Source organism: Coffea arabica, chromosome 8c (assembly GCF_036785885.1).
Source record: "Coffea arabica cultivar ET-39 chromosome 8c, Coffea Arabica ET-39 HiFi, whole genome shotgun sequence".
Lineage (NCBI taxonomy): Eukaryota > Viridiplantae > Streptophyta > Magnoliopsida > Gentianales > Rubiaceae > Coffea > Coffea arabica.
The window spans coordinates 30,153,273-30,163,552 of NC_092325.1; the positions used below are offsets into that span (position 1 = coordinate 30,153,273).

A 10,280-nucleotide genomic window follows, 5' to 3' on the forward strand; every position below is an offset into this window, starting at 1 on the left:
GTCCCATCATACTAGGAACAAGAGCTCAGAAGGTCGAGGAAGGGTGTAGCTTGGGTACATAGTTGTCAAGCTGCTGATTTACCAGTCATTTCTACTATCATAATTTAGTAGAAACAGTTGAATCTTGCTGAAGCAGGGAATAATGAGTCAGGACAGAAGAGATCAAAGTTGGAATTCCTTCAAATGTCACGTCTCCAGAAGTGGGAAAAATGTGTTATTTGTGAACCGAATTACGTAGTTTATTATGTGTATCCAAAATACGATCTCCTTCTCTTGCTATTGAAAATTGTTTTTCATATCATCACATGATATTGCATCAAAACCAAGTTTCCTCTGTATTTAGCAAAATTGACGTCAAATTTATGTACTAAATTTTGAGAGTACTATTATCTTCTACAGTACAAGTGAAATGGCTCGAATTCGGAATTTATCATTTACACTCCTTTATTCAAACCACTAGATAGTGGTTGATTGCAATTTCCAATTATTCAGTTAGTTGCTTCTCTTCTGGAACCTGATTTATGCTTAAGTGTTTCTACGTTATGCTTTCAATGATTGAGAAACAATTGGAAAATCTCTGCAAGAGAAAACAGACAACTGAGTCATTCTATAGTTATTAATAAATTCTAAGTTGACAACATTTATTTGTTGCATGATGATTTAATCTTAACCAATAGTCAAATGCTGTTTACATAAGGATCTTGTCTACTTTTTGGTTCAATCTTGCTCTTGGGCCTCTAACATGTTATTCAAAATGCAAATCAAACTAAGCCTAAAAGTAATAAGAAGGTTAGAGAACAGTGCTGAAATCTAAAAACCAGCACTGGTTTGAAGACAAAGCCTACATGCATCATGATTTTTACGTCGGAGCCCTATTTCCAGATGTTGTCCAAAACTGTAATAATAGATCAAGTCCAAAACATTGTTGAATTGAAACTTCTTATAGGTGAAAAGTTGGAATGCTTCTTTGGAAATATGGATGAGTTTGGTGTTCCATTAATTCTTTTGATAAGTGGAAATCGCCAAAACCAATACATTATTGAGCACACAAGCAATGAAGTCTTGATTAACCATAGTAAGGAGCCTAAATCATCTATGTATGTCCCTGATAAAATTGTTTGATGTAGTTGATAAGTCTCGCAACTATTTGAAATATGCAAAAGTCAACAAATTTAATAAAAAAAAAAAGAACAAGCATGAATAGTGAGCTAAACACAAGATTTAACGTGTTCGATTTAATAACCAAACTTACATTCACAAAAAGAAAACTCAATCTTTATTATGAGAGAAAAATATTATAAGAATACAACTTGAATTCCAAATCCAACCATTGTATAGTCTCACCCTGCCCTCCGCCAAAGAACTCTCTCAACCCTTTTGTTTTATATCCAGAATGTCAATCCACCTATTTATAAAAAATATTATTTTGGCTAAAAACCAAATAACAATATGAAATAACTGTTAATTCCTAAACTCATACAGGAGAAGAAATAATTTCTAATTGTTAAACTTAAACAAACTAAGAAACTTGTCTGAAAAAAACTAAACCAATTTCCTAACAGATCAATCATTCACGATAAGGACGTAATCATAATTTTCAAATTCTAACTTTTAATGTAGTGTGTTTAGCCAAGTTGGTAATCAAAATAGCTTTCACCACTATCATAATGTATTATTGATATGCTCTCAGCATTTCTGGAGAAAAAACTTTAAAATGTTGCGAGTTTTACTAGTCAAGTGTAGTAACTTGATCCGAAGCTATAATTAACTATGACATAAAGGATGAAGGGACTATGTAGCTAAAGCAAGTAACAGAGAGTTGTACTCCAGTCCAATTATATCGGGCAATTAAATCATTTTCCTTGCGGAAAAAAGAATGCATATATCGAGTACAAGTACAAAACTGAGTTCCTTTTTCAATACAGATAGTTTGAGATTCGAATAGCACTGGATAAAGTCAGATTTATAGATTTATTCTTAGTAATTACAAATTGATGTTGAAGAAAATTCGAGGCCAAAAGAAAATTCAAGATAAAATTCATCGAAAATGAATCGTGAGATATTATTATTGATTCCATTGCCAATATCTGATGATCAATATAAGTGCTGAAGTCAATTGGATTATCATTATTCCAAAGCATAGGAAAAAAAAATCTAGAATAATAACAGAAGAAAAGTAAACAAAAAATGTGCCATCTAATTTATACAAGTGACCTCTTTCCCTGGTTTATTTCTTCTCTGGTACGGCCTTGATTAAATGCACTACACCCCCCTGAAATGTACATCGAGTTGCAGTTTACCCCTTACAACTCCTTTTATAGACACTGTGCTTGCCCTGATAATATACTTGGGCAAAACTAACCTTGCCATATTAATTTTTTTATTTTGCTACTCTTTTCCATTTTTTTCTTTTTTCTCCCTTTTCTTTTTCCTTTTATTTTCTTCTTTTTTTGGTGTTCTATTGTGTCAATAGGCAATTCTTTCCTTCCATTAGTAAACTACTTAAATTTAGACCCTGTTTGATAACTCAATTTAGCACTTAAATTTAATGACTTTATATCTTAACATATTCAAACGTATTTGAAAACAAAAAATAGAACATCTAAATTAATTAAGTGGCACTAAATTTTTTAGACAAAACTTGCTCAAAAAAATAAATAATAAGCTATTCACTTATTAGTTAATGTGATATATATTCAAATATATTACATTTAGTACTTAACAATTTATTAATTTGAAAGATTTAGACACCAAATTTCAAATTTCAAACTTCAAATTTTAGTTTTCATATTTCAATTTTATCAAATGCACACTTAATCTTTTAATTTTCTTCAACCCTTTTTGTAATTTATTTATTTTCTAAGTTCACTCTTCATAATATGTCATAAACCTATACTACTAGAAACAATATATACCTTACATTGTAAAGATTTTTTTAATATATAAATTCAATGAAAACTAATTAAGCTTCAAATTACTCAATTGTTTACATAAACGGTATCACATTCACATTGAATAATTCTTTATTTAATCTTTCTATTTTATTCATATATATCTAAATAATTCAACTTTTTAGATGAAATAGACTTCATAATGTAGAAAACATACATCTTGTTATGATAGGAAGTTTCTTGTGAATTATAGACTTTGAAAACTAACCAAAAGCAAAGTACCATCAATCCTTTTTTTTTTTTTTTAAATAGGAGGTTTTGAATTTAGGATCTCTTATTTATAATTCCTCCCGCTGTACCACTCATCCCAACCTTCCCCCAGTACCATCAATCTACTATGCCGAGTCAAACAAAATTAAAAATATTATTCCACACATACAAATAATCATAGCATGGGAGATAAAGAAAGAAAAAAGAAAAGAAAAATAAGTAACTAAAAAAATTGATAAGCAAAAAAGAAAAATAAAAATAATTAAGATGGAAGGGGTAGTTTCATCCAAGGATATCATGCATGAAGCAGGGCAAAGTGGCTACAAAGAAGTTGGGGGGAGGTGGGGGGGTGTTGTAAACTGCAACTTAACCTTAAAGAAAAATTGAATTGAGGTCCGGTAAATAAGATAATTAGAGATTCACTAGCATATTCAATTAATCAGTGTACAAAGAAGGGTTGTTGTGTATCTTTCTTTGTCAATGTTTTTTATTTAAAGGAAAAGCACCAAAGCCACAAACGAGAAAGAAATGGTGGAAATCATAATTGAAAAGTCAAAATTTTTTATTAATGCCAATTTAATTTTAATTGTTAACTATTATGATTATTCATTGATTATATTAAATTTGCCTAAACTGAGAAACTTTTGGGACTCTATTCGTTTTGATCAAAATATTATGAACCAGCTTGGCTTATAGGCCAAATATCAAGTACCAATATCACATTTCTCCAAATAAGTAAACTTTTTTTTTTTTTTTGGCAGTTGGAGGTCTTTAACCCAAGATCTCGTATTTACAATCCCTTCCACCTTATCATCCAACCCAACCTTCCCCCTAAATAAGTAAACTTGAATCTTATTACAGTTGCACTTTCTATATTCTAACTTTTACTTTCTATCCTAAATGATAAAAATATTGTCTATCAAATTAGAATTTTTCTAATTGATTCCCAATAAACATTCGTTGGTACACTTAAATTATATCTAAGTTATCATAGGAATGTGTACATCACAAATACTGCACCCTTTTATTAGACATTTCCAAAATTAACTTTCACTTTTGCCAAATATATATATATATATTTATGACCACATTAAAAAGTGTCTACGAGGCACTTGCTGGTCAAATCCTTGAATTAAATACAAGGATTCGTCTATGTGATGTTTTAAGGACTCACAATGAGAAGTGAACCTAATGCTATTCTTTTGATGAAAGGATAAATTTCTTCTGAAAGTTCTGCAATTTAGGGCACCAAGTAAAAGAATCGTATCAACATTTTTTTTAAGTATAAGTAAGAAATCTCGAACAAAACCCTTCATTTACACTCCCTTCTCCCGTATCATTCATTCTATCCCTTTTCTCAAAACACCTATCAACATAATCATCTTTAGGGCAACATAATACTTTAATTTTTTGGTACTACTTACTGTAGTACAGTTCTATAGAGTTCTTATTTTTTTTCTTTTTACAAAAAATAGAAGTTTTCATTAACCTTCAAAGATACTGCTAATGGCTTCACAGGGTGTGGTGGAGAACGACCATTGCTACAAATAGATTTAGGCTTAATCGCATGTGTTACCATAATATTGTTACATCTCTTGACCCGTGCAATACTTGAGACTTGCAACCTCAAGTCTCGATGTCTTCAACAAAGACGACCTAAAGTGAAGGACGTCCTCAAGCGAACTCTCCACTCCACGCGCGAGACGCTGTGAAAGAGCCCCTGCTATGTCTGCCCACCACTCCCGTCCCAAGATACCTGAATTCCTAAAGCACTACTCAGTCAAAAATTAAATTCCAGTCAATCAAAACTTGGAAGCTATCAAGTTGGGATTTCCTCTGTCAATTGCAACTTGTTTAGTTAATGTCATTCAATCAGTTGAAAATCCCGGTGGACATTATCAATTTCTCCAACATCTTTCTGGTACACTAGTCGGACACCCCATGCTTTGAATTCCATGAATCGTGGAGTATACGAGGATAGCTCAATGCAGGTCCAATCATTAGACCTCCAATTTTGCGGGATCTGGCTAAGCTTCCTACAAGGTAGGTATGCAAGACAAGTATGTTCTGAATCAACATTTGTTTCAATTGCAATAGCGCCTACAGAAATCACTGCCGGGGGGGACAACTTATCTCGGCCCTTGTACCTATATTGGACAGGAATGACTGCAGTATTCTCTCGGTTAACACTTCTAACTACCATAACGGGCGTTTTCAAGCCAAAAACAATACAAATTGCCATCCCCATGAACTCGTTGCAGTACCAATTTGGAGGAAGCTGAACTGAAATCGAATGCCCTGTATCCTGGTAGGTGAACCAGGCTGGAATATTTTGTCCGGGACTGCAGATACTGAACTCAGTATGTAGGACTGGTAATTCCTGTCACACAAAAGTTAGGCCTCTATGATCAGTAAGATTTCAAAAAGGTTTGGATTGTGCAAGCATGTATGAATCATACAAGTTAATAAGATACCTTTAGCATGTTCTTCCATGTTGCATATACCATTTTGGAAGTTTGAAGACCCTGAAGCATTTGAAAACAATTGGTGAATGAAACCGTGTTTAATTTTTGAGATTTTGTCAACAGATTAGTTTCACCCTGCAATATTGTACAATCATCTGCGTACACTTGCTCTATACTCCGTGGAAGCTCTGGAAGTATCTGAAGCCTCTTGCATCCAATCAATTCGAGGATTCTAAGGCGGCTGAGGTTTCTGATACTTGAAGCGGAGATACTGGAGAAGTTGTTTCTACCAAGATTTAACTCCTGTAGAGAGGATAAGCTCCCCAGATCACAAGGCAATCCTTCATCTAACATACTGCAGTCACTAAGATCTAGAATTGCTAATGAATTTAATCCTGACACAGATGGAAAAACAAAACCCCTTGAATCTTGACCTCTTGCATGTAGCACCAAAGAAGATAACCGTGCTCTCCATGAAAGAGCCATTGCTTGACATCCTCTGAAAGATAAAGTTCTGAGGTTCTTTAGCAATATGATAGAGGATGGTGGCTGTGAGATGGCAGTTTCATCACCATAAATTTCTTCCAAGCTCTCTATGTACCCCAGCTCTTCCGGTAATCTGCCAAGCTTTGAGCAGCCAGAAAGAATAAGTGCCTTAAGGCATTTTAGTTTAGAGATACTACTTGGCAAACTTGCAAGACTTTTACAGTAGCTTAGATTCAATACAACAAGAGCTGTTAGGTTTTCAATTGAAGGTGGTAGTTCTTTTACTGCAGTAGCTTCCCAATATACAGCTCTTAAATGATTCATGGGACCCAAGATTTCTGGGAACTCATCAACTTTTGAACAGCCAGAAAGAATAATTACCTCCAGACTTTCCAAGAGAATTTGCTTAGGAAGCCTCCTTAGACTTGTGCAGTTCCGCAGATTGAGTAATTTAAGACTTTTGAGATATCCTGCTGAAGAGTGGATCTCAATTAGACTTGAACAATTTTCAAGAACCAATCTCTCAAGAGAGGGGATCCCTGTGAAATCTGGAGTCCTTATTAACTTCTGGGAATGGCTAAGGTTGATGAATTTCAGTTTGTTCAGAAACTGTCAAAAGTCAGAAGATTGTAAGACAAAAATAAGAAAGACAATATTGTATGATCAAACAAGCTTTATTAGGTAATAATATTAAAATGTGATTTAAGATGGCACCTTTATTCCCTTCCACAGCTCAATGATTCGGCTATTTTGTAACTTGATTCCTACAAGTTTTTCAGCTTGAAAACTATCTGGAAGGGATTTTGAAGGGTAACCATGCCAGTTTAGCCACCTTATCTCATTCGGCAAGTGATTAGGGCCTCGAGAAACATAAGCATTGTGGATTTTGAGTAACCTTAGTTTAATCATTTTTTCAAAGGCTTCATTTTTAATTGCTACATATTTCGGCGTAGACAAGTGCAACCACAAGCCTTCAACATTTTCTGTAACCTGCCATGAAATGAGGCAGATTAGAAAGAAGCCTGCCCAAAAAAAGAAATCATAAACTGGATAGGCCTTAGAATTTGTAGATCACTTACCCTGTCTCTAGCCAAAACGTCACAAATATCCTCGTCAACCCATAGCCTGCTGTGTTTACCTGGCTCTTCTGGAGCCTTTTCACGAACAATTTGCCAACCCATTTCTTGTATTAAAGGATGCATCAGAATCCTTCCTTTGGAAACAGTTATCAGAGATTTCTCAATGAGAACCTTGATGCCTATATGAGGGTAGAAATTGAAACTATCCAGTACTCTTGCTATGTTTTCTTTCTTCTTCCCTTTAAAGAAACATGCAATGTCTAAGAAAATTTCTTTTTCAATTCTTTGAAGGCCATCGAAACTTACCGTGAGTTTTTTCATAATATCATCTTCTGGAATTTTTTTTAGTCTCTCCACTTCACTTCTCCATTCAGTCATGTCTCTGCCATACAGAAAGCTACCCAAAATCTTTAGAGCCAAGGGAAGGCCACCAGCATAATGCACTATTTGTAATGAAAGCTCCTCATAGTCTTTTGCTGGACAGTTCTTCTTAAAAGCATTCCAACTAAACAGCTGCACAGCTTCATACTTATCCAACACTTCCACCTTGTACATTCTGTCTATGTCATGTTTAACAAGCAAATGCTTATCTTTCGTTGTTATGATAATTCTGCTACCTTTACCGAACCAATCATGCTTTCCAGCTAAAGCTTCTAACTGATCGAGATGGTCAATATCATCAAGAACAATGAGGACTTTTTTGTAGCATAGTCTTTTCTTTATCATATTTGATCCTTCAAAAACATTGTTGATCCTCAATTCTTTTATGCGCAGAATTTCAGAAAGAATCTTCTCTTGCAAATTTTCCAGACCATATCTTTTAGAATGTTCTCTGACTTCATGAAGAAAGATAGCACCTTCAAAATGAGTGGAAATTCTGTCAAAAACAGCCCTTGCTAACGTCGTCTTACCTATTCCACTCATTCCCCAAATACCTACAGAGCGAACCTCATCAGCCACCAAATTTAGAAATGCATTTATTTTCTGCACTCGAGAATGAATACCAACGTGGTTTTCTTCATCATCTTCTACAAAATTTTTCAATTTACCCATGACATCTTCAACAATTTGCTGGATGCATTTAGACTCGTGCCTATAGAAGAAAGGAAAAACACAGAGCAAGAAACTAGGTAAGAAAAAATCATGCAGCAGTTGCAGTTGTCAACAATATTCTCAAGATAGACAGAGCTAATATACCTATGCTAAAGAACACTCTTAAGAAACCATGATTGAATTTAAAATGCTATGCGGAGAGTGCTGTCTGTTCTCTATTAACTGTAGTTCTCATGAAAGTTTGATCATGAATTTCAAGTTGAAGCCCATTAACTACTGAATTTCCCATAAAATTGTTCTTTCTCTTGCTGGGGATGAAGTTCCGTCGACCCACTAGGTTCATGATAGCTAAATGCTTGTAAATCTTTTTTCCTCATTTTTTTGAATTCGGGCCTAAATTCTCAATTTTTCCCATTAGTCTTCTTAAAAAAAGAATAGTTAGAAAAATAAACAAGTTAAAGACATCAGTTCCCATTCTGTTTCTTCGAAATTAAGGCTAGAATGATTACGTGGGCAGAACTATATATATTGTGAAATTGAAATTAGCAACTTAGATCTAGAACTACTGCAAATAACATGGCCTAATTTAGACCACCAACTGACAACGGTTATCATTCAAGGCCTGCCTGGCCCCAGATCTGGCACTTCAACATTAGGATTGGAAATATGTGATATGTCTATCCATTCCTAAGATCAAATTTCTTGGTCAAAATCATAAAAGTTTTCTTTGCGAATCAGAAATTAGTACTTTTGGGAAAGGATGATGGGTCTTATTACAATTGAATATGCATACGTCAAGAAGATCAATATGACAGAAAGCAAAGTATATGCATGTTAAATAGGAAAGGCAAGTTCAATTGTCGAAAGACCAAGGTAGCGAACCCATCAGCAGTGCTGGGAACATCCCAGCCAGAGATAGAAGCAGCTTCAGCAAGAGCTGCCCTCCACCTTCGAATCCTTTCCTTGTCCTCTATTTCATCTTCATGTTTGACAAAAGCTTGACCAAAGCTGCCTTTCTGTTTCCGGACCACAGATGGATCCACATAATAAAAAACCGGCAGAATAGTTTGTCCCAACGCTTGGTTGCAGTAAATGATCTCTGCAAGCTCATCCAAACACCATGAAGAAGCAGCATAGTTTTCTGAGAATATGATAACTGCAATTCTTGACTCTTTAATAGCTTGGAGTAATGCCGATGAAATGGATCTTCCTCTTTCGAGCTTTTCATCGTCTTTGAAGGTGTAAATTCCCTTTTGTTGCAGAGAACTATAGAGGAAGTCGACAAAGTTCTTCCGAACATCCTCACCCCTAAAGCTCAAGAAAACATCATAAGTCCATTTAGGAGTGGAAGAAGAAGAGGCAATGTTTCTCATTTCTTGCTCAAGAAAACTTCACAAGTCCATTTAGGAGTGGAAGTGAAAGGTGGAGGAGAAGAAGAAGAAGAAGAAGAAGTACAAAATGGACTGTAGATGTGGGGTAGAGAGCTCAATGAAATGAACCAGAAGTCAATTCTGCTTGCAATTCTACTTTTCTTTGTTATGAGCGGCCAAAAAGTAAGGTTTCGCCTGTGGTGGAAATCTGACTCATCTGTGCATGGTGGGAAGAACAAAGGAAATTTGGGCAACACATCATCATGGAGCCGAGCAAGATATAGCTATTAAATGAGTTACTTAAATAAATAGTACATGATAAATTAAATAAATAAGATATTTAATATAAATATAGAAGTGGTATTAAATTGTCATTGAAAAAATGACACTGAAAATCCTGTGTGCTGGAGTACCGCATAGCAGTGTTTGCATTTGATAATGAGGGTCCCATTATATTTTCAGGAGAAATAAAATGCAAGCCTCTCGACAACTCATGGGGCACTTGTTTGCACCCAAAAATTAGCATCAATTGGGGAGTAACTTCCCAGGCCAAATTGGCGAATGACAAAATTTGAAGGGCAATTTTGGTAAGTTTAAAGCCCATAAATTGGCGAATAGAAAAAATTGGTCAGATGCAATGATCCATGGGGATATACAAAATGAAGC

At 34.8% G+C, this 10,280-nt stretch overlaps 1 protein-coding gene across 3 annotated transcripts; it reads right to left on the reverse strand.

Annotated features, from left to right (window-relative positions):
• Window positions 1-4,683: 4,683 nt before the first annotated feature.
• On the reverse strand, window positions 4,684-9,903 carry LOC113705473 (TMV resistance protein N). Of its 3 annotated transcripts, XM_027227329.2 has the most exons (6): window positions 9,127-9,903; window positions 7,192-8,284; window positions 6,827-7,102; window positions 6,494-6,721; window positions 5,636-6,253; window positions 4,684-5,541 (listed from the first exon to the last, which is right to left on the reverse strand). In XM_027227329.2, the coding sequence occupies exons 1-6, from the start codon at window positions 9,615-9,617 to the stop codon at window positions 5,026-5,028; spliced, it is 3,222 nt and encodes a 1,073-aa protein (XP_027083130.1). In that variant the 5' UTR covers window positions 9,618-9,903; the 3' UTR covers window positions 4,684-5,025. The 3 variants fall into 3 exon arrangements, with proteins under 3 accessions (XP_027083130.1, XP_027083129.1, XP_071919834.1); XM_027227328.2 differs by having other exon boundaries at window positions 5,636-6,721; XM_072063733.1 differs by lacking the exon at window positions 4,684-5,541 and having other exon boundaries at window positions 5,637-5,686; window positions 5,790-6,721.
• Window positions 9,904-10,280: the final 377 nt, after the last annotated feature.